We start from the raw sequence: 25,139 nt of genomic DNA, 5'->3' as shown, positions 1-25,139 counted from the left end.
CCAGTGTGATGCCAAATATGTCGACCATGTGATCCAATGACTGGGGTATCATATCAAACAGCTTGTCACTTCGGCTGTTAGCAACAGGAAAAGCACTGACCATATCCAACCAGCCTGTGCTTGCAAATCTCAGAACATAGTGTCCAACATTAGATGTGATCCCACAATTGGGCAACATTTATTAAGCAATCCTGACTGCGCTAAACATTACACTGAAAACCAATTAAATATTATCAGACAAGCTTGCAGTGAGGCTCACATATATTTACACATAGAGCCCTGTACTTTGTAAACAGAAAGAACATGCCCCTCTATTACTCTGTTTTCAACTAAACAAGATCTTGGGAGTCAGCCATTCTCTGGATCATTCCCCAGGGCAATCAGAGTTGACCTGCTTAGTTTAATTTTAAGAAGAATCTTGGCAGTTAACTGTTCTTTAGTGCATTCTCCATGGCAACACCTTGACTAATCAGAGTCCACTTGAAAATCAGTCAGCACTATCTTCTCATCCAGTATACATTTTTGTTCCCTTTGTGATGTAGTATCCTTGCAAATCTGTCCTGATGGGTTCAAGACAAAAAGCTTCAACAGCATGTCTCTTTTTTCAGCAATGAAAATTGGAAAATGGGGCTGAATCTGAATGGATGCCTGTATAGGAAACCATCCAACTTTCTCCCGCACATTCAGACTCATCTCATTTCCATGGTGCCTAGTTAATCTGTGGTGCCAAGGCATAGTTCCAGAAAGTTCTTCCCCCTTCAACTAAACACATTTACCACCCACAATATTCCAGAATCCAGCACACAGTACTGATAAACTCCCGGGTATGTTCAGTGTTTTAGTGCTCTGTGAGGATTCTTACATTTTGCTCATTGTTTACATCCTGTCTTCCTTCAGAATGCAGATTCAGAGAACCCAAACTGCAACGGGATTGATGGGGTTTTGGAGGGATATTACCAGAGCCTGCGCAGAGTACAACTTTATGGACCAACCAACTTTGCACCAGTCATCAATCAGGTTGCCAGGTAGGAATGGAAAGACAACGCTGCGATGATAATATACTCCATATATACATTACTGAAATCAGGTTTTCTACCTCCGTATATTTTCATTTATTTAGGGTCAAAATCAATGCAACAGACTTGAGCTGCAAAATTGAAAGATTATCCTGGTGCATTATATATGATTTTCTCAAAACTTTTGTTGTATAACTGGCAGAAAGAACTGATGTTGTGCCTACTTTGACTCCTACTTTATCACACTGTAAGAAATGCTGGACACCTCACTTAGAGCAGTGCAAGAAGGAATGACGAAACCACAAAATGAAAAAAATCCATACTTGTAAATAATGATGTTGGTATTCTGTTGCAGTAGTATGAAGTCTACAGAGAGGAATGGAACAAGAGTCAACTCTGTGGCAACATGAGTAGCTCAGCTGCAAGGGGGGGATTGTGGAGAACAAAAAGTCTCAGGGATTCTATCGCAAGCAGAACAGATAGATGTTTCTGTGGCTGCAGACGTGACACCATGTGGTATGCTACCTCCCTGATGCAAGGTCAACGGTGTCATCAAATTGTTTTTAGAATTTATAGTGCAGAAGGAGGCCATTCGGCCCATCGAGTCTGCACCAGCTCTTGGAAAGAGCACCCTACTTAAGCCCACACCTCCACCCTATCCCCGTAATCCAGTAACTCCACCTAACCATTTTGGACACTAAGGGCAATTTATCATGGTCAATCCGCCTAATTGTGGGAGGAAACCGGAGCACCCGGAGGAAACCCACGCAGACACAGGGAGAACGTGCAGGCTCCACATAGACAGTGACCCGAGCCGGAAATCGAACCCGGGACCCTGGCACTGTGCAACAACAGTGCTAACCACTATGCTACTGTGCCGCCTATTAAAGGACATTCTGAAGAGGGCAGAGGCCATGCTCTATATCGGTACACATGACGTAAGTAAAAAGGTTGAGGCCCTGAAAACAGACCATAGGGAGGTTAAAAAATAAATTAAAAAGCAGGACGTCAAAAGTAATAATTTTGGGATTACTCTCAGTGCCATGTGCTAGCGTGAGCCCGAACAGGAGAATAGACCAGATGAATGCGCGGTTGGGAGAGATGGTGTAAGAGGGAGGGAGTTGGATTCCTGAGGTATTGGGACCAATTCAGGGGAAGATGGGACCTGTACAAGCTGGACTGAGACAAATATCCTTGCTAGTTCTGTTAGGGAGGGTTTAGAGTTGCAGCGGGGATCGGAACCTGAGCGGGGAGACACAATAGAGGGAAACAAAGATAGAAATAAAAGTAGAAAACATAAGTGGAAGGCAGAGGAAATGAGCTAGCAGCAAGTGGAGCTATAGTACACAAATGTGTAAAAATGTTGAAAAGCCAAGTCTAATGGCGCTATATCTGAATACATGAAGCATTTTCAATTAGGTAGATGTATTAATAGTTTAAATAGATGTAAATAGGTGCAATATGATATCGATCACGGAGAAATGGCCGCAAGGTGACCAATGCTGGAAACTGAATATCCAATATTCAGTATTTATACACAAAACATATGGCATGGTGGCACATTGGTTAGCACAGCGTCAGGGACCCGGGTTCGAAGCCGACCTTGGGTGACTGTGTGGAGTTTGTATGTTCTCCCCGTGTCTGCGCTGGTTTCCTCCGGGTGCATTGGGTTCCTCCCACTGTCCAAAGCTGTGCAGGTTAGCTGGATTGTCCATGCTAAATTGCCCTTTAGTGTCCAAAGGTTAGGCAGGCTTATGCGGTTGAGGGCAAGGGTGGAGGAATGGGCCTGGGTGGGTGCTCTTTTGGAGGGTCGGCGCAGACCCGATGGGCTGAATGGCTTCCTTCTGCGCTGTCAGAATTCTATCATTCCATCATATTTAGGATGGAAAAGAAGGCGGGGTGTTGTTGATGGTTAAGGATGAAATCAGTCCAGTAGTAGATATTGGTTCAGAAAATCAAGATATGAATCAGTCTGTGTGGAGCTAAGAAGCAACAACAGGCTGACAACATTAGTGGGAGTTGTCTTTCAGCCTCCAAACAGTAGTGGTAAGTCAGCGGATGGCATTAACTAGGAAATTAAAGAGTCATGTAGCAAGGGACCTGCAGTAATCATGGGTGACTTTAATCACCCATGAAGGGGAGGGTGAGCAGGCAGAGGTTGTGTATAGATTGGGCAAATCAAATTCGCAGGAATACAGTGGTGGATGATTTCCTGCAGTGCATACAAGATGGTCGACCAGTACAGCGAGGAACCAACTCGGGAATAGGCTGTCCAAATTTGCTATTGTGCAATGAGAAGGGGTTCATTAATAATGTTGTGCGGGGTCCTTTAGGGAACAGGGACCATAACATAGAACAGTACAGCACAGAACAGGCCCTTCGGCCCTCGATGTTGTGCCGAGCCATGATCACCCTACTCAAACCCACGTATCCACCCTATACCCGTAACCCAACAACCCCCCACCCCTTAACCTTACTTTTTAGGACACTACGGGCAATTTAGCATGGCCAATTCACCTAACCCGCACACCTTTGGACTGTGGGAGGAAACCGGAGCACCCGGAGGAAACCCACGCACACACGGGGAGGACGTGCAGACTCCGCACAGACAGTGACCCAGCCGGGAATCGAACCTGGGACCCTGGAGCTGTGAAGCATTTATGCTAACCACCATGCTACCGTGAAGATGATAGGATTCCTCAATAGGACAAAAAGTGAAGTTGTACGATCCAAAACTAGATCCTAAATCTAAACAAAAGAAGCTACAAAGATATAAGACATGTGCTGGCTAAGTTAGATTGGAAAACTTCATTAAAAGGCATGTCGGTGGATAGTCAATGGCTAATATTTAAGGAATGTATGCATTGCAACAGTTATATATTCCTTTCTAGACCAAAAACACAAGAAAAGCAGCCCAGCCATGGGTGACAAAAAAGGAGAGTACTCGATTCAAAGTGGAGTCATACAAAGTTGTCAGAAAAAGTAGCAAGCCTGAGGATTGGGAGCTGTTTAGAATTCAGCAAAAAGGACCAAGAGATTGATTAAGAGGATTTAGAGAGGAAAAATATTTATGAGAGTAAACTTGCAAGTAATGTAAAAGCGGACTGTAAAAGCTCTCGGCATAGAAACTATGAACTGGAGTAGGCCATTCAGCCCTTCGAGCCTGCTTGACCATTTAATATGATCACGGCTGTAACAATATGTATATTGTAAGGAATACAAAGAGTCAACAATTTGATGTTAATACTTCTCACCACCAGATGGAGATAAGGAGCAGTCATATAGATATTATGTGACTCCGGGAATTCTGAGAGAAGGTGTTTAGGCATGAGATAGATTAGTTGCATAGTGTAGAATTCTGTAGTTAGAGATATCGTATACTTCAATTTAATAACTTATACCTTGTGACTTGTTCGAATCTGATTTAAGTAATGTAAATAAATCATATTTGTTCATTTACTTAGCTTGATGTTCTTTGTTCAACACTACGTTCTCAAGACATCCTGGTAAACACGACGGAGGACATCACAATGGGTGACCCTCGATCTGAATGCCATATTCCCACTTTCTCTCCATACCCATTGATGCCATTAAAATCTAAAAGATTATCAACCTCTGCAGTCTTCTGTGATAGAGAATTCCACAGGTTCACTATCTTTCGAGTAAAGAAATGTTTCCTCATCTCAGTCCTAAGTGGTCTACCCTGTATCCTGAGACTGTGTCCCCTGGTTCTAGATTCCCCAACCAGGGTAAACATCCTCCCAGCATCTAGTCTCTCCAGCCTTGTTAGAATTTTATACATCTCAATCAGATCTCCTCCCATCCTACTAATCTCCAGTGAATATAAACCCAGTTAAACCAATTTCTCGTCATAGGACAGTCCCGCTGACCCCGGTATCAGTCCAGTGAATCTCCTCTGCACTCCCTCTGTGACAAGTATATCCTTTCTTAGGTATCGCGACCAAAATTGCACCCTATACTCCAGGTGTGGTCTGACCAAGGCCCTGTACAACTGCAGTAATATATCTTTACTTCTGAACTCAAATCCTCTTGCAAAAAAGGTCGACATACCATTTGCATTCCTAATTGTTGCCGCACCTGCCTCTCCACTTTCATTGACTGGTATACAAGGACACCCAGATCCCTTTGTATATCCACACTTCCCAGTATATCTCCATTTAAATAATACTCTTCCTTTCTGTTTTTCACATCGGAGTGCATAACTTCACATTTAGTCACATTGTACTGCATCTATCATGTTTTTCCCACTCACTCACTTGTCCAAATTACCATGAAGCCTCCTTGCATCCTCCTCACAACTCACAATTCTGCCTAGTTCTGCATCAGAAAAGTATTGTTATGACATCCTGGGCTAGTGCGCGGTCAACTCTAGCTCCACTTGACCCGGAAAGTGCAACACAATTGAAATTAACAATTAATTTGAAGCATTTCTGGAGAGAGAAAGAGAGAGAGTGTGAGAGATTGAGAGAGAGACTCCCAACTGCTTCTCTCAGCATCCAAGATTCAACTGTCATGTCCTGGGTTCTCTGAAAACAATCCCACACGGCTAGGACCCAATCACCGCCTGTCACCAGGCAGATTACTGCCTTTGGCCATTTCATTGGCCGCCAACCAACCAATTGAACCAAATTCCATCAATTTCTCGGGTGCCAGAAAGTCTGAGATTTTTTTCTATGGAAAAGCTAAACCTCCATAGCACAGGGTACCAACTTTTGAGTTCCTCACTTCCTCTGCTAAACAAAAAGGTATGTGCCTATTAATTATCCATGGATCAAAATGATGACAACAAAGTAAAGAAATTGGAAATAGGGAATCAACAGGAAAGGCCCTTACACTGTGCAAAAATAAAAAGATTAGTCTGCAGGCAATTACTAGTGGGGTCCTGCAGGAATCAGTGCTTGGGCCTCAACTACTGACGATACACATCAATGATTTGTACGAGGGAACCAATCGCAATATTTCCAAGTTTGCTGACAATACAAAAGTAGGTGGGAATATGATTACTGAGGAGGGTGTTAAGGGGCTTCAAGGTGATTTCAACAAATTGAGTGGAAAACTACATGGCAGATGCAGCATAATGTATGGCGGCACGGTGGCACAGTGGGTAGCACAGATGCTTCACAGCTCCAGGGTCCCAGGTTCGATTCCTGGCTCGGGTAACTGTCTGTGTGGAGACTGCATGTTCTCCCTGTGTCTGCGTGCTTTTCCTCTGTGTTATAACCTGCCTGCTTACCACTGGCTGGGGACTAATGGCAATCCCACAATCCTTTGGCAGTATGAGCTTCCACAATGAGGGGGAGCGGAGAAATCATTAGCAGATTCCCTGCATAAATAAAGCTGGCCAGTTTGGAACCAGCTAGAGAGGAGTGAGCAGCTAGGGAGTCGCTGCTGCTGTTGTATATATATGTTATTGTAAATAAATGTTATTTCTTTCTACCCTTCAACTCGTGCTGGATTCTTCGTGGCCCTCACAAAACTGGCGACGAGTGTTAAAGTGGATAGCTGTCTACGCTGCTGAAGCCACCTCCCTGGATTTTTGTTGGATATAGGTTGGAAGTTGTTTTTCTGTTACACCATGCCTCTGTATGGACATTTGGATGTTTTTGATGCTGCGCTGGAAAGCTGGAACCAGTACGCACAAAGGATGTGTTACTATTTCCGGGCAAACAACATCACCGAAAACGAGCGCCAGGTGGTCATATTGCTCACCACCTGCGGCCTCCATACATTTGGGGTGATTAGGAGCCTTACGTACCCAGCTGCGCTGGACACCAAGTCATTTGATGAACTTGTGAACTTAGTGGGGCAACATTTTAACCCAAACCCGTTTACGATAGTCCAGCGTTACCGGTTTAATACCGCTGAGAGGACCCCAGGAGAATCCCTTACAGAGTTTCTATCCAGGCTACGCAGGATTGCGGAGTACTGTGACTATGGTGAGACCTTGCCAGAAATGTTACGCAACCGTTTGGTTAGCGGTATTAACAATGCGGCCAACCAGAGAAAGTTGTTAGCTGAGCCAACATTGATTTTTCAACAGACCATTCAAATAGTATTGTCCCGAGAGAGCGCAGAACGAGGAGTGCAGGAGCTACAGGGGATGGAGGTGCATGTCTTGGGGCGCAACCCCTTCCGTCCAAAAGCATCTCATGAACCCCTGTGGTACCTTGGGCGAGGCGACATCCGGATCGATGCCACTGGCCGTCGGCCATTCCTCCATGAAGGGGGCCTTCTCCAGAACCAATGGATGAGGAGCCATGTCCATGTCGGACTTGTGGGCGTCGACCCCACCGCAGATGCCAGTCCTGGGGGCGCCAGAGGCGCTTCGTTCTGACAGAAACTGGGGCCAGCCCACGGGCCGTACCTTTCATTTGGATGAACCTGCGGCAACTACTCCCGAGGACGTGGACACGGAGAACGACTGCCTGCAGCTGCATTGTGTGGCAGCTCCCCGTGTGGTCCCCATTAAGGTGACAGTACGGGTCAATGGTCACCCGTTTGAGATGGAGTTGGACACTGGTGCAACGGTCTCCTTGACCACTCAGAGGACATTCAACCGCATCAAGCAGGGTATACAGACCCTTACATTAACCGACACACAGGCCAGGTTGGCCGCCTACACTGGGGGAACCATTGGACATTGCAGGAACTACGATGACCCCTGTTATTTATGGATGCCAGGAGTGTGTTTCCCACTTATCCTGGTACACGGCCATGGGCCAAGCCGGTTGGGTCGGGACTGCATTTGCGGCTGCAGTGGCAGCACATCTTGCAAACTCGTTCTGGGAGGTTGACTGAGGTGCTAGGATGCTAGCCAGATGTATTCCAGCCCGGTTTTGGGAAAATAAATGGGGGCGTAGCCCATATCCAAGTCGAACCAGGAGCCATGCCGCGCTATTTCCGGGCGCGCCCGGTGTCTTCCGCCTTCCTCGAGAAGGTAGAAGGGGGGCTGACTCATTTGGAGACCTTGGGTATCATCAGGCCTTCCATTTCGCTGACTGGGCAGCACCAATTGTACCTGTAATGAAGCCAGATGCCACAGTTAGCTTGTGCGGTGACTATAAACTTACAGTGAATACGGCTTCCAGGCTCGACCGATATCCAATGCCTCGCATAAAGGATCTCTACGCGAAGCTTGCAGGCGGATTCTCGTTCACGAAATTAGATATGAGTCACGCCTACCTACTGTTGGAGTTGGACCCTGCCTCCCGGCTATATGTAACTATTAATATACACCAGGGCCTGTATGAATATACACTGTTGCCCTTTGGGGTATCCTCTGTCTTCGCTATTTTTCAACGCGTCATGGAGGGCATCTTGAGAGGTTTACCGTATGTCGCTGTCTAATTAGACGACGTTTTGATTACAGGGACATCGGAGCGGAACATTTGGAAAATTTGGAGGCTGTCCTTAGACGCTTTTCAGAGGCTGGAGTCCGTTTACGTCGCACAAAGTGCATCTTTCAGGTGAAGGAAGTAGTCTACCTGTGTTATCGGGTGGACCACGAAGGTTTGCGCCCCGTCGCAGAGAAAGTGCGCGCAATTCAACAGGCCCCCGCCCCGACTGACATTTCACCTCTTTGTTCTTTTCTCAACCTCGTAAACTATTACAGGAAGTTCCTCCCCAATCTGGCAACTACACTGGCCCCATTGCACCTTCTGCGAAAGAAGAATCACACCTGGGTTTGGGGTCAGCCGCAAGAAACCGCTTTACGGCGGGTAAAACAACAATTGTCGTTGTCTGGGTTACTAACCCACTATGATCCTGGAAAGCCTTTAGCTTTCACCTCCCGCACATTGACTGCAGCGAAAAGAAGTATGTGCAGATCGAGAAGGAGGGCCTGGCGGTGGTCTTTGCGGTGAAACGCTTCCACCAGTATGTGTATGGCTGCCACTTCACTATCGTGACTGATCATAAGCCTCTGCTGGGTCTTTTCCGAAAGGATTAGCCAATACCGCCCATTGCTTCCGCACGGATCCAGCGCTGGGCTTTGGTGCTCGCTGCCTACGAGTACTCTCTGGTGCACAAACCAGGAACCCAGATAGCGAATGCCGACGCACTGAGCCGACTGCCTTTATTGACCGGCCCCATGTCGACCCCCACGACCGGTGAGGTGGTGGCAACCCTAAATTTAATGGACTCCTTGCCTGTCACAACATCACAGATCCATGAGTGGATCCAGATGGAGCCAGTCCTGTCAAAGGTTCGGCACATAGTCCTGTATGGTGGGCAGCATAGACAGCTCCCAGGCGAGTTGCGGACATTTCCCTCCAAGCTGTCCGAATTCAGTGTGGAAGACGGGTATCCTCTTGTGGGGGACGGGTGTGATTGTCCCGGAAAAAGGACAGGAGCTGATACTGAGAGACTTGCACAATGGGCATCCAGGTGTGACCAAAATGAAAATGTTGGCCCGGAGTTATGTCTGGTGGTCAGGCCTCGTCACCGACATTGAGAAAGTGGCCCAAAACTGCTCCATTTGCCAGGAGCATCAGAAGCTTCTGCTGGCTGCGCCCCTACATCACTGGGAATGGCCAGGGTGGCCTTGGGCGCGCTTGCAAGCGGATTTCGCCGGCCCTTTTCAAGGATCCATGTTCCTTCTATTAATCGATGCCCAGTCTAAATGGTTAGAGGTGCATAAGATGTTGCACAACGTCCTGCGCAACAATCGAGAAGATGTATTTGTCTTTCAGTACACATGGCCTCCCCAAGGTGCTGGTTACGGACAACAGCACTCCGTTCACAAGTGAGGAGTTTGCGAGGTTCATGAAGATGAACGACATACACCATATCCGCACCGCTCCATACCAATGGGTTGGCGGAGCGCGCAGTGCAGACATCCGAACGAGGCCTAAATAAGCAGTCGTCCGGGTCTATGGACACAAGACTGGCTCATTTTTTGTTTTCATATAGGACCACTCCACATGCGGTGACTGGAGTAGCTCCCACGGAACCCCTAATGGGCCGGAGATTTCGCACCCGCCTTAGCATGGTTTTCCCGGATATTGGCACAAAAGTGCACCTCACTCAATAATGGCAGGGACATGGTTTTTCTCGGCATCAGCCGATTCGGCAATGTGCACCCGGTGACCCAGTGTTCGTTCGAAATTTTGCTGGTGGTACCCAGTGGGTCCCTGGCATTATCTTTCACCGAACGGGCCCTATCTCTCACCAGGTGCAAGCCCAGGGTGGTCTCCAGCGCAAGCCTGTAGACCACGTTCAATCCAGAAGACTATCTCTTCTAAAGATTCCCCACCCCCGGAGCTCATTTTTACAGCCACAGAGACCAGATACAGTGGAGAGTATTTCTCACAATCTTCCTCTGGTGCCGCACTCAAAGCCTGCGCAGGTCATTGCAGAACCGCGTGGAGGTAGAGACGCCGAGATGACAGAGGCAGCGGACTCCGACTCCGAGATGGAGACACAGGACGCCTCAGAGGGGGAGTCCTCAGGCCCACAGGGCCGTGAATATACAACCGTTAACACCGTTCATCACGGAAGCGCCATTCTCCGTCTCGCTACACGCTGCCCGATCCAGCGCCTCGTGCAAATGGTGTCCGGCCTGTGGCAAAACAAGTCCGACGCCCTCCTTCGCCAGGGTCTTCATTGGATTTCTTGGACTTTGTGGGGGAGGGATGTTATAACCTGCCTGCTTACCATTGGCTGGGGACTAATGGCAATCCCACAATCCTATGGGAGTATGAGCTTCCCCAATGAGGGGGGGGGGGGGGGTAGAGAGAGAGGAGTGAGCAGCAAAGGAGTTGCTGCTGTTGTGTATATATATATATGTTATTGTAAATTATTTATTTCTATGCCTCAACTCGTGCTGGATTTTTCATGACCCTCACAAAACTCTGGGTGCTCTGGTTTCCTCCCACAAGTCCCGAAAGACGCGCTGTTAGGTAATTTGGACATTCTGAATTCTCCCTCTACGTACCCGAAACAGGCGCCGGAAAGTGGCGACTAGAGGTTTTTCACAGTAACTTCATTGCAGTGTTAATGTAAGCTTACTTGTGACAATAAAGATTATTATTAATGTGGATAAATGTGAAGTTATCTTTAGTAGGAAAAACAGAATGTTATTTAAATTGTAATAGATTGGGAAAAGTTGATTGTACAAAGGGACCTGGGGGTTCTTGTACACCAGTCACTGAGAACGAGCATGCAGGTACAGCAAACAGTTCAGAAGGCAAATGGTATGTTGGCCTTCATTGCAAGAGGACTTGGGTACAGTACCAACAATGTCAGACTGGAGGTGTGCAGGGCCTTGATGGGACCACATCAGGATTATTGTGTGCAGCTTTGGTCTGCTTACCTGAGAAAGGATATACTTGTGTCGAAGGAGTGCAGCAAAGGTTCACCAGACTGGCAGGATTGTCAAGTAAGGAGAGATTGAGTTGACGAGGGCTGTATTCACTGCAGTTTAGAGGGATGAAAGGGAATCTCATTGAAATGTATAAAACTCGATGACAAGGCTGGGCAAGCTGGATGATGTTTCCACTGGCTGGACAATCTGGAACAAGGAGTTATAGTCTCAGGATACAGAGCAGGCCATTTAGGACAGAGATGAGGAAAATCCTTTTCAGTCAGAGGGTGTTGAACCTGTGGAATTCTCCACCTCAGAAGGCTGTGAAGGCCAAATCACCGAATATATTTAAGAAGGAAATAGAGAGATTTCTAGGGTGGGATTTTCTGGTCGTTCACACTGGCGAGGGGTGCGTTGATCAGGAAACCCCATTGACAACAGTGGGACCAGAAGATCCTGCAGCTGGACAATGGCGAGCCACCCTCCCCTCCCGCTAAATGCACAGTGGGCTGGACAAAAAATCCCGTCTCCCAACTGTAAAAGCATCAAGGGGTAAGGGGAGAGCGCAAGAGTATGACATTGAGATAAAGGATCAACCATGATCGTACTGAACGGCAGAGCAGGCTCGAAGGGCCGAGTGACCTACTCCTGCTCCTATTTTCTATATTTCTAAAGTCTAACATCAACCTAGACCACGCAAAGTCTCAAACCATTGCTGATTGGAGATTATATAACAACCTCAAATATTTGACACGAGGCATGTCCATAGCCACTATGCGCTGGGTTTAAGGCGCATTTTATTCTGAACACTTATTAGGATGTTGCTCATCTGTTTCCTGATCATTCTGGGTCAAAGTAGCTGGCAGTTGTCACCCAACCTCCAGCAGTCCATCCTAGTATGTCTGTAATCAGCAGATATCTCACTTAGCACCAGTTCTTTCTTACCCCTTTTCTCTGGGTGGTCAGGCAAGTACATGATCCAATCACCACCTCTGACAAAATAATCCATGCTTTGGTGAATGGCAATCCCTTAACCTAATATTATTCATATCAGAACCCAGAAGGTACTTGTGAGACACCTATTTCTAACTGTTATTGCCACATTGTTTGCAAGGTTCCACCCATGATCTGTCAGCTCTCTATGTCAATAGAGGTAAATGTTCAGATAGTAGCTACTGGCTAAATCATAGTAAGTAAACCTGCTCAAACCCACCTGCATTTATGTTGTAGGTGTGCAGCACCAGTGACTGACGGCTCTCAGTATTTCGTGCTATTGATTATCACAGATGGCGTGATCTCAGACATGGTACAAACTAAAGAAGCCATTGTTAACGTAAGTAATATCTACTAGGAAAATAAATGTGAATATCATTTGAATAGCAGCTGGAGTATATAAACTTTTTAAACGGAAATGTAATCGACAGTCATTCGTTGTCTCACGTGCAAGGCAGCAGCTTGGTGAAGCTGTTTGAATGGCGAATACCTGCTCAGGTGAATATAAAAGCTCATGGGAATATTCAAAGAAAAGCATGGTGTTCTCCTCGGCCTGAGGCCAACACTAATGCCCCAATCAGCATTAACTAAACATTTTGGCAGGCTATTTTTCTCATTGCTGTCTGTTGAACCTTGCTGTGTACAGATTGGTTTGCCTACATAACTGGACTAATTACAAATTAGTTCAAAAGTAATGCAGTGACGTTAAAGTGTTTAAGGACAATCTGTCTCTTTCCCATTACTGAGTGTTCGAAGCATTTTCTGGTTCTGTTTCAGGTTTGCAGTAAGCGCAACATTTTGCTTGTTGTATCCATGGCGGCACTTTGACTTCTGAATCAAAAGATCACGAGTTCAACTCTCAAACCAGAGACCTGAGCACCTAATTTAGACTCACACTGTCGTCCAGGTGACACTTTAAGCCAAGGCCCCCATCTGCCCTCTTAGGCGAACATAAAAGATTCCAGGACACTTTGTTTTAAAGGATAGTGGTGTTCCTCCCCAATGTCCTGGCCGATATTTATACCTCAAGCAGAATCACTGGAAAACTGAGTATCTAGTCATTATGACATTGCTGTTTCTGGGAGCTTGCTGTATTTACGTTGCCATCTATATAGGTGTTCATTTTTCACAAACAAATAAGCAATTGAGCTAATGTATGGAGTATCTTACACTCATTCAAGCACACCGGCAATTCTGTGAAATTTCTAGTTCTATTTTACATTGGCAAAGATAGATGTTACATGTCTGCTTTTCCATAGGCCATAGGCAGAGCAGTTATGAAACGTGTTCGATGTTTGGTTAGTATTTCGGCTTTGACGGTCCCCTATTCCCTCATCCCCTCCCACAGCATGAACAAAAACATTTAAAAAATAAACACGGCCAGTTGCATATCCTTTTTTATAACACTGATAAATATGGAAACAGAAAATACTTTACCTTTGGACTTCCAAGCAAAAAGATTGTAAAGAAGATGTTTTTAGGTGACAGAAAGAAATATGATAAGCCCACATTATAGAGAACATGCCAAGCAGGAACGGAACAAGAAAAATAAGAACATACGTACGAACATGCGCTTTAGGAGCAGGAGTAGGCCACTCTGCCCCTCGAGCCTGCTCTGCCATTCAATAAGATCATGGATGACCTGCTTGTAACCTCAACCCCATATTCCTGCCTACCCCCGATAACCTTTCACCCCCTTGCTAACCAGGAATCTATCCAGCTCTTCCTTAAAAATATTCAAAGACTCTGCTTCCACTGCCTTTTGAGGAAGAGAGTTCCAAGGACTCACAGCCATCTGAGAGAAAAGATTTCTCCTCATCTCTATCTTAAACGAGCGACCCCTTATTTTTAAACAGTGACCCTTAGTTCCAGATTCACCAACAAGAGGAAACATCCCCTCCACATCCACCTTGCCAAGAACACGCAGAACTTTAAAGGTTTCAATCAAATCACCTCTTACTGTTCTAAACTCCAGTGGACCAAAGCCTAACCTGTCCAATCTTTCCTCATAAGCCAACCTGCCCATTCCTGGTATTGGTCTATTAAACCTTCTCTGAACTGGTTGTAAAGCAGTTAGATTTTTCCTTCAGTACAGAGACCAACACTGTACACAGTATTGCAGATGTCTCACCCGTGCCCGGTACAATTGAAGCATAACCTCCCTACTGTTGTAATCAGTTCCCCCCGCAATAAACAATAACATTCTCTTCACTTTGCAGTGTTAATGTAAGCATACTTGTGACAATAAAAAGATTATTATTATTACTTGCATACTATCCTTTAGTGATTCATGCACTAAGACACCCAGATACCTCTGAAACTCAGCTCTGCAATCTCTCGCCATCTCGATAATAAGTTTATTTTCTTATTTTTTCTGACAAAATAGACCATTTCACATTTTCCCACATTATGCCCCATTTGCCATATCTTTGCCCATTCACTTAATCTATCTATGCCCCATTGTAGCCTCCTTATGTCCTCTTCCCAGTTTAGTTTCCTTTTTTTTTCTTTTTTATAAATTTCAAGTACCTAATTATTTAATTTTTTTTCCAATTGAGGGGCAATTTAAATGGCCAATCCACCTAACCTGCCATCTTTGGGTTGTGGGGGTGAAACCCACGCAGACATGGGGAGAATGTGCAAAATCTACACAGACAGTGACCCAGGGCCAGGATTCGAACCCGGGTCCTCAGCACCGTAGTCCCGGTGCTAACCATTGCACCATGTGCCGCCCTTGAAGTTTACTTTCCTAATTTATCAACATACTGTTGTCAGATGTCACTTCATCCAAGTCATTTATATAAATTGTACAAAGTTGAGGCCCTGAGCACCAATCCTTGAGCACACCACTCGTTACATCCTTCCAACCAGAAAATCACTAATTTATACCAATTCTTTGTTTCCTGTTCACTCACCAATCTTCAAGCTATGCCAATATGTTACCCCTTACACATAGAACTTTATTTTATTTAATAATCTATATTATATGTCTTATCAAATGCCTTCTGGAAATCTAAGTACAGCACATCCACCATTTCCCCTTTTTCCACAGCACATGTGACTCCTTCAAAGAATTTCCAATAAACTGATCAGAAACAATGTGTTGGGGTACGGGGAAAAGGCAAGGGAACGGCATTAAGCCACAATGTTTATTTGGCGATGTGGTGCAGACACGATGGGTGAAATGGCTTCCTTCTGCGCCGTAACAGTTCTGTGATTCTGTGACACAATTCCTCTTTCACAAAACCATGTTGACTCTGCCTGATTGCCTTGAATGTTTCTAAGTTTTGCTACAATATCTTTAACAATGGCTTCTAATATTTTCCCTATGGCAAATGTTAGGCTAACTAGCCTGTCGTTCCCCACTTTCAGTTTCTCTCCTGTTTTGAATAAAGGAGTTACATTAGTCATTTTCAAATGTAATGGAACCTTACCTGAATCTAGGAAATTCTGTAAAATTAAAACCAATATATCGACTCTCTCTCTGGGTGGCACAGTGGTGCAGTGGTTAGCACTGCTGCCTACGGTGCTGAGGACCCGGTTTGATCCCAGCCCCGCGTCCCTGTCTGTATGGAGTTTGCACATTCTCCCCATGTCTGCGTGGGTTTCACCCCCACAACCCTAAGATGTGCAGGTTAGATGGATAGGCCGCATTAAATTGTCCCTTAATTGGAAAAAAAATAATTGTTACTCTACATTTATTTTAAAAATTCTCTCCCTGACCACTTCTTTCAACACTCTGGAATGAATTCCATGTGGACCTGGGGATTTGTCAGACTGTAGCCCTAATAAGTTGCTCAGTACCACTTCACTGGTGATTGTAATTTTCCTGAGTTTCTCCCTCCCTTCTATTTCCTGATCACAGCTATTTCTGAGATGTTACGTGTGTCCTCCATAGTGAAGACGAATGCAAAGTACCTGTTCAATTCATCTGCCCCCTCCCTACTTTGCATTATTAATTCCCAGATACACAATCTATCGGACCAACACTGAGTTTGTTAACGCTTTTCTTGAGAATTACACCATAGAATCATAGAATTTACAGTGCAGAAGGAGGTCGTTCGTCCCATTGAGTCTGTACTGGCTCTTGCAAAGAGCACCGTACTCAAGCCCTCACCTCCACCCTATCCCCATAACCCAGTAACCCCACCCAACACTAAGGGCAATTTTGGACACTAAGGGCAATTTAGCATGGCCAGTCCACCTAACCTGCGCATCTTCGGACTGTGGGAAGAAACCGGAGCACCCGGAGGAAACTCACGCACACACATGGAGAACGTGCAGACTCCGCACAGTGACCCAAGCCGGGAATCGAACCTGGGACCCTGGAGCTGTGAAGCAATTGTGCTAACCACTATGCTACCGTGCTGCCCGGGGCAATTGCTTCACAGCTCCAAAGTCCCAGGTTCGATTCCCAGCTTGGGTCACTGTCTGTGAGGAGTCAGCACGTGTGACTGGGTTTCCTCCGGGGGCTCCGGTTTCCTCCCACAGTCCAAATATGTGCAGGATAGGTTGATTGGCCATGCTAAATTTCCCTTAGTGTCCAAAATTGCCCTTAGTGTTGGGTGGGGTTAAATGGGGATGCGGTAGAGGTGTGGGCTTGGGTGGGGTGCTCTTTCCAAGAGCCGGTGCAGACTCGATGGGCAGAATGGCCTCCTTCTGCACTGTAAATTCTATGATTCTTAGTTAAATATCTATAGGAATCAGATTCTAATCAATTTAGGTGGTGTCATTTTTGCACGATCACCCCAGTGTCTCTTGATCCACATTGGCTTAACCCTGCTGAATGGGAAGCCGTGGTCTGTGCCATTACCAACTACTTCCAATTACTGGGGCAAGGTATGTTGATACAGACAACGTAAATAATATATCATGCAAGCGTAAATCTAATAGACCAGTGCAGATGATTTAAATGTAGATTAAGAGATAACTTGAGAGTAAGTTGCAGCATGGGCTAAATTTGAAGGATTCAGATGGTTTAAATGTGCAGTAATAATAGGCACCTGAGAGTGAGTTATAGATTGAATCCCACACTATGATTATGGAAATATGTCTGTGATGTCAGCTATTTGGTTAGAATGTCATGGTTGGCAGTAATCTTGGCTGAGTCTATTTTTTTGCCACCATTGGCTGTCATGCCGATACAGGTAATCAATATGGTGCATGTCAACAACGTATGGCAGAGGATAATGCCTACCTAAAGAATGGAATCATAGAGTTCACAGCGAAAAAAAGAGGCTCTTTAGCCCATTGTGTCTGCGCTAGCCATCAAGCACCTATCTATTCTAATCCCATTTCCCAGCACTTGGTCCGTAGCCTTGTATGCTGTGGCATTTCAAGTGCTCATATAAATGTTCCTTAAATATTATGAGGGTTCTCGCCTCTACCACCCTTTCAGGCAGTGAGTTCCAGATTCCCACCGCCCTCTGGTTGAAAAAGATTTTCCTCAAACCCCCTCTAAATCTCCTGCTTCTCTGCCCCCTGATTATTGACTCCTCTACTAAGGGGGTAAAGTTTTTTCCTATCTACCCTATCTACATCCCTCACAATTTTGCATGCCTCAATCAGGCCCACCCTTCAGCCTTCTCTGCTCTAAGGAGAACAACCCCAGCCTAACCAACCTCTCGTCATAGCTGAACCACTCCAGCCCAGGCAACAACCTGGTGAAACTCCTCTATACCCTTTCTAGTGCAATCATATCCTTCCTGTAAGGTGGTGACCAGAACTGCACACAGTACTCTGGCTGTGACTTAACGAGCGTTTTATTCAGTTCCATCATAACCTCCCTGCTCCTATATTCTATGACTCGGCTAATAAAGGTAAAGTGATGGTGTGAGAATCAATGAAAATTTATTGAGTGACAATGCAAGAGCGATCATTGGGAAATGGGAAAATTCAGTCTATTTTATAGAAAGAGTCATGGAAACATCATGAACTGGAGTCACACATTGGCCAGAGTTGGTAAGGAAGTAGATTTTGCCCTGAACGGACATTCGTAATCCAGTTGTTTTCTCTTAACTGGCAATCCAACAGTAACATAATCATTTTTACTGGTGTTGCCATTTTTATTTCATATTTTTAAAACTGGATTCAAATTCTCAAATTGCCACTGCAGATTCTGAATTGCCATTCTCCGGATTAATAGTCGAGTCCTCTGGATTACTAACATAGCATAACAACAATGATAGCTCACTCATGATTTAGAATTGTTCCAGCACAAACAATAAAATAAATAAAAAGCCAGGTTTGAAACATTGATTGACTTCCCAGCTGAGCAGTGTTTTGTCTCGAGAGCGATTGTGCAAGATTGAATCAATTACAATGCTTCATCTTCTGTTCTTTTCAAACAGGCCTCAATCTTTCCAATGTCAATAATTATCGTTGGAGTGGGACCCGCAGAGTTTGATGGTGGGTATTCCTTCAATGTTGCTGGAGTTGGGGATCGCTACTAAACATGTCCCTTGCTCACCTGTTGTTATGGATAGATCCAAATCAGCACAAGACTAACCACTTGATTATTGTGCTTAGCAGAAGTTTCAGAAGAAGGAAGTCTTCCATTGGTCAGAGCTCCTTTGAAAGAAGGTGGGCGGGATTCCCCAATAATGGGGCTATGGCCCCAGGCCTGTGAAAAAACACGCGCAAATCACTCTGGACTTACCTGCAGAAAGTCCAGGGTGATTCTCCGATTTGCAGGGGGCTAGCAGGGCCCTGGAGTGCTCCTCACGGCTCCAGCTGTAGATACGGGGCCCTTCACGTCCGGTCGGGGGTCTGCGCACGGCGGCGGCCTGTGTCGGCCGCCCCGCGCGGCATGTCCGACCCACACTGGCACCAAAAACATAGGCCACTCCCAAATCGCACGCGCCCGCGGATCAGCGGCCCCAGATCAGTAGCCTGGCCATTCTGGACGCCCGCCTCCCCCGGTGAATGATTCCCCCCACCAGGGTGGCCGCGGACTGTGTCCGCAGCCGCCACGCTGAGTGCCCGCCAGGTGGAACCATCAGAGAACCACGCTGGCGGGAACTCGGCCAGCTGCACTCGGTGAATCGCCGCGGGGGCCTCTTTCACTGGCCCCCGACCAGCGCCGCGCCGACCTCGGGAACGGCGTCGGACCCGATCTCGGGTTTGACTCCCATTCTCCGCCCCTGCGCCCAGCGTGATTTCGGCACGGAGGTCGGAGAATCCCGCCCGTTGTTTTAATAGAGGCTATTTGAATCTTTCAATTTATCCTCACAAGACAATTCCATCAGAATCAGTCTAGTGAGCTGTCCCCATTGCACTCCCTCTAAGGCAGCTATATCCTCCCTTAGATAGGGGGACAGAATTGTAAACAATGTGGACCCAGTAAGACCTCTTTGTGCCAATCTCTTTGGAATGAAGGTTAACGTACCATTTGCTTCCCTGTTGTATTTACGCATTAACCTTTTGTGTTGTATGTACAAGGACACTCAGATCCTCCTCAATATCAACATTTTCCCATCTCTCACCTTTTAAGAGAGAAATATTCTGCTTTTTTTTCCTTCGCATTTCACCACGTTGCGGGGGGGGGGGGGGGGGGGGATTTTCGTTGTTCCCTGAGGCGTGTTTCTCGGCGGCCAAGAGGCAGCCCGCCATTAGCCGACAGCGGGATCTTTCGGTTCTGCTGCTGTCAATTGGATTTCCCACTCAATCTGCTCCACGCTGCCGTTAAACCCGCAGAGGACATGCACCAGAAGATCCCGTCAGTGTGAACGGCTGAAAAATCCCAGCCATTATATTCCACCTGCCCTGTTCTTGTGGCTCACTTAACCCGTCTGTATCTGGCATTTGAGGATACAGGACATCAGGCGTAACTTACACTTGTGAGAAAACGAACAGGGGTTGCTAGCAATAATAACCATATAAAAGTAAGGATAAGGTAAATCTATTTCAGCTGATTCTCTGTTTTATTTTCTGATGGCACTTAGGCAATGGTTGTAAACTTCTTTTGCCTAAAGGGCTTTTCAGTAGGAGTTTGTCTACCTGAGGTGTTTTGAAGAAGAGGAGAAATTGAAGATTCTCTGTCCAGCACATACAGCTTCAGAGGTGGCCAACTCTCACTTCGGCAAATGATCAGGCATGGTGGAGTCTCCAATTTTCCAAAGGAGGCTGGGACAGCAGAACCAGGGGCACCAGTAGTATGTGTGAATGCCGGATTCAATGTTGGATTGTTCTTCAGACGTCCCCCAATCAAAGTACCTCCCACTTTTGGTGAAAGAAGCTATCAGCGGCCATTGTAGCTTGATGCAGAATTTGGCACATTAACTTGGGGAGAAGCATGAGGAATTGTCCTTTGATAATCTTGGCCATCAACGAGGCAGATGCAGAACAGCTCTGCCTGCAACAAGGATGCCCAAAACTACTTTGCAACATCGTGTTGGCACACAGATTGGCAGTCAGCTGTGGATTGATACTGAGCTCAAACTCTGCTGCAACATTGACCAATGGAGATGGTGCTGTGAAGATTCACAGAAACTCACTGTCCTTGCAATCCCATCCATTTCAACAGACATTCAACAGGTGGTTTGATGCAAGACATTTCCATCATTTGCTGGCAGATTCAAAGCACAGATTAGTTTTCCTTAACCTTTTTTTCGTCTGTCTTATTATTCCCCTGTTCTTTCCGCCGTGATAATCGGTTGAGATACTTCTTGAGGTTCTCCACGAAGGCTAGCAAAATGTCTGTTACACTATTGTTACAACCCCCTTTATTTGTTCCCCATTTAAAGTTTGCTTATAACCAATGTTCTGCGCGTTCTGCAATGTTCTAGGATGCTCTTATCTATAGAAAGATAATGATAATAAGCTCACTATGGATGATTCAGTACAAACACCTCACGTCCATTCCAATTTACCTAAAGGTCACCTGTAGTCATTCAGCTCTAAACTGTGCCAGAAGTGAAAATTTAGGCTTAGAGTGATAGTTGGAAATCTTTGATCTTTTCTTTGTGATGGTCATGTTGAGCCATCGACATGCTGATACTTTTTATGTTTTCAACCAAGTTTGTTGAAAGTTTTGCTTATCATTTTCAGCCATCCCTAGCACAGCCAAAAGATCAGCGTTCTCACTCAGGCTTCCTCTCTTCTAGATCTTTTGCTCCCACCTTCACACCTCTTTCTTATTCCAATCTGTTCCTGTCACTGTTTCTTGAACACTCTGTTCCAGTTTGCAACTATCACTTGCTCTCTGGACTTTTTCTCATTCTGACTCTCATGCCGTATATATGCTTTGTCTCTTTTATTACGATCCCAGACCCGACCCCAACAGTGGCTAGGATACTGGACAGAAACCCCAATATTTAATTTTGTAAGACTGTGAGGAAAGGATACCTCACTCCAGGAGTGATTGCACAAAGAAATAGGGAAATGGTATATTAAAGCAAATTTTATCACTAACACAGTACTAAAATCTTCAATGCCACACCAAAAAATAGTTTACAATTACTCCTTAAACAAGACTACTCAATACAGTGAATACAATACCCTTAATTTCTGTCTTTATTCCCACTTAAACAACAAGAAAATAAAATATCTCAGCTCACAATCCACCTTAAATACCAATGGCACAGAGGAATACTTGTTTTACAGAGATATTCTTTGAGAATGAGGTATCTCTTGATACTGGATGGATTGGATTTGTTTATTGTCACGTGTACCGAGGTACAGTGAAAAGTATTTTTCCGCGAGCAGCTCAACAGATCATTAAGTACATGGGAAGAAAAGTGAATAAAAGAAAATACATAATAGGGCAACACAAGATATACAGTGTAACTACATAAGCACTGGCACCGGATGAAACATACAGGGTGTAGTGTTAATGAGGTCAGTCCATAAGAGGGTCATTTAGGAGTCTGGTGACAGTGGGGAAGAAGCTGTTTTTGAGTCTGTTCGTGCGTGTTCTCAGACTTCTGTATCTCCTGCCCGATGGAAGAAGTTGGAAGAGTGAGTAAGCCGGGTGGGAGGGATCTTTGATTATGCTGCCCGCTTTCCCAGGCAACGGGAGGTTTAGATGGAGTCAATGGCTGAGAGGCAGGTTTGTGTGATGGACTGGGCTGTGTTCACGACTCTCTGAAGTTTCTTGCGGTCCTGGGCCGAGCAGTTGCCATATCAGGCTGTGATGCAGCCCGATAGGATGCTTTCTATGGTGCATCTGTAAAAGTTGGTAAGGGTTAATGTGGACATGCCGAATTTCCTTAGTTTCCTGAGGAAGTATAGGCGCTGTTGTGCTTTCTTGGTGGTAGCGTCGACGTGGGTGGACCAGGACAGGTTTTTGGAGATGTGCACCCCTAGGAATTTGAAGCTGCTATACATCTTCACCTCGGCCACGTTGATGCTGATAGGGGTGTGTACAGTACTTTGCTTCCTGAAGTCAATGACCAGCTCTTTAGTTTTGCTGGCATTGAGGGAGAGATTGTTGTCGCTACACCACTCCATTAGGTTCTCGATCTCCCTCCTGTATTCTGACTCGTCGTTATTCGAGATCCGGCCCACTATGGTCGTATCATCAGCAAACTTGGAGATGGAGTTGGAACCAAGTTTTGCCACGCAGTCGTGTGTGTACAGGGGGTAGAGTAGGAGGCTAAGTACACAGTCTTCTGGGGCCCCGGTATTGAAGACTTTTGTGGAGGAGGTGTTGTTGTTCATTCTTACTGATTGTGGTCTGTTGGTCAGAAAATCGAGGATCCAGTTGCAGAGTGGAGAGCCAAGTCCTAGGTTTTGGAGCTTTGATATGAGCTTGGCTGGAATTATGGTGTTGAAGGCAGAGCTGTAGCCAATAAATAGGAGTCTGATGTAGGAGTCCTTGTTTTCGAGATGCTCTAGGAATGAGTGTAGGGCCTTGGAAATAGCGTCTGTTGTGGACCGGTTGCAACGGTATGTGAATTGCAGCGGACAAGGCGTTCTGGGAGTATGGAGGTGATGCGCTTCATGATCAACCCCTCGAAGCACTTCATTACGACTGAAGTCAGGGCCCGGTAGTCATTGAGGCACGTTGCCTGGTTCTTCTTTGGTACCGGTATGATGGTGATCTTCTTGAAGCAGGTGGGGACCTCGGAGTGGAGTAGGGACAGGTTAAAGATGTCTGTGAATACCTCTGCCAGCTGGTCCGCGCAGGCTCTGAGTGCACGACCAGGGATTCCGTCCGGGCCCGTCGCCTTCCGAGGTTTCACTTTCAAGAAGGCCGATCTGACTTTGGAAGCTGTGATGGTGGGCATGGGTGAATTATGGGCTGCTGGGGCACTCGACAACGGATTGTTGGTTACCTGCTCGAACCGAGCATAGAATGCATTGAGTTCATCGGGGAGGGGTGCGCTGCTGCCAGAGATACTGCTCGGCTTCGCTTTGTAGCCTGCTATGTTGTTTAGTCCTTGCCACAACCACCTAGAGTCTATCTGTGACTCTAGCTTAGTTTGATATTCTCTCTTGGCATCTCGGATGGCTTTGCGGAGGTCGTACCTGGATTTCTTGTATAGGTCAGGGTCGTCTGCCTTGAACGCCTCAGATCTGTCCTTCAGTAGGGAGTCAATCTCGCGGTTGAGCCATGGTTTCCGGTTGGGGAACGTACGTTCTGCTTTCTTTGGCACGCAGTCGTCCACACATTTGCTGATGAAGTCTGTGACGGTGGTGGCATACTTATTTAAGTTGGTCGCTGAGTTCTTAAATATGTACCGGTCCACTGTCTCTAAGCAGTCACGTAAGAGCTCTTCTGTCTCCTCGGACCAGCACTGATCTTCTTAGCTGGATTCTCCTGCTTGAGTTTCTGCTTGTATGCCGGGAGAAGGAGCACTGTCTTATGGTCTGATTTCCCAAAGTGCGGTCGGGGGATGGAACGGTAGGCGCCCTTGATTTTTGAGTAGCAGTGGTCAAGAGTGTTGCCGCCCCTGGTGGGACAGGAGATGTGCTGGTGGAATTTTGGCAGTACACTCTTGAAATTGGGCTTGTTGAAGTCTCCGGCCACGATGAACAAGGCCTCTGGGTGTTCTGTTTCGTAGTTGTTTATAACTGTGTACAGTTCGTCCAGCGCCTTCCTCACTTCAGCCTGGGGTGCCTGCCTGCTTACAGAAAAGATCTGACTCCTGTCACACCCATGTATAAACTCTTGCTTTATGTCTTTAAAAGCTGTTCAACTGGACTGTTTCAGCACCCCCCCCCCCCCCCCCCTTGTCCTGAACAGAACTGAACCAAAAATGCTTTCTCAAAAGGCCTGATGCCTTTGCTCCATACAGCAGTGACATCATCTCACCAAACTGAAAACGAATTAACTCCCTTAAGGGGTAATTGTAAGTTATTTTCTGGTGTGGCATGAAATATTTTAGTACTGTGTTAGTAATAAAGTTTGCTTTAATATACCATACCCCTATTTATTTATGCAATCAGTCCTGGAGCAAAGCATCCTTTCCTCACAGTTTTACAAAATTAAAATAAAATATTGGGGTTTCAGATCTAAATAACTCCCCAGGGAATGCCCTTAATCAAAACAAAATTGCATTAGCCCAAGCTTTATTGTGATGGTTAATTGCACCTCTGACTCCTAAAAGCTTTGTTGGCTTTCAAACCAAGATTCTTTTAAAACATCACGTCAAACACACTCTAACCCAAGATTTTAACCCTTACTTCACCAAAAACGTTGATACTATTGATCAGAAACTGAACTGGACTAGCCATATTAATGCTGTGGCTCCCAGGGTAGGTCAAAGGCTAGGAATCCTACTGCAAGTAGTGGCTCACTTTTTGATGATCCCCCCCCCCCCCCCCCCAAAATCCTGTCCACCATCTACAAGGCGCAGGTCAGG

The 25,139-nt window shown here is 46.0% G+C and overlaps 1 protein-coding gene across 2 annotated transcripts in view; it reads left to right on the top strand.

Moving 5' to 3' along the window:
- Positions 1 to 25,139, top strand: part of LOC119973878 (copine-9-like) — a 540,456-nt gene that overhangs the window by 495,088 nt on the left and 20,229 nt on the right. For both annotated transcript variants that reach the window (XM_038812403.1, XM_038812402.1), the window contains 3 exons: positions 898 to 1,025; positions 12,571 to 12,673; positions 18,684 to 18,741. In XM_038812403.1, the coding sequence (XP_038668331.1) occupies positions 898 to 1,025; positions 12,571 to 12,673; positions 18,684 to 18,741 (289 nt within the window). The remainder of the gene's footprint in view (positions 1 to 897; positions 1,026 to 12,570; positions 12,674 to 18,683; positions 18,742 to 25,139) is intronic.

Source organism: Scyliorhinus canicula, chromosome 11, assembly GCF_902713615.1.
Source record: "Scyliorhinus canicula chromosome 11, sScyCan1.1, whole genome shotgun sequence".
Lineage (NCBI taxonomy): Eukaryota > Metazoa > Chordata > Chondrichthyes > Carcharhiniformes > Scyliorhinidae > Scyliorhinus > Scyliorhinus canicula.
The sequence above is the reverse complement of the archived record's forward strand: the minus strand, read 5'-3'. Positions and strand labels throughout refer to the sequence as shown.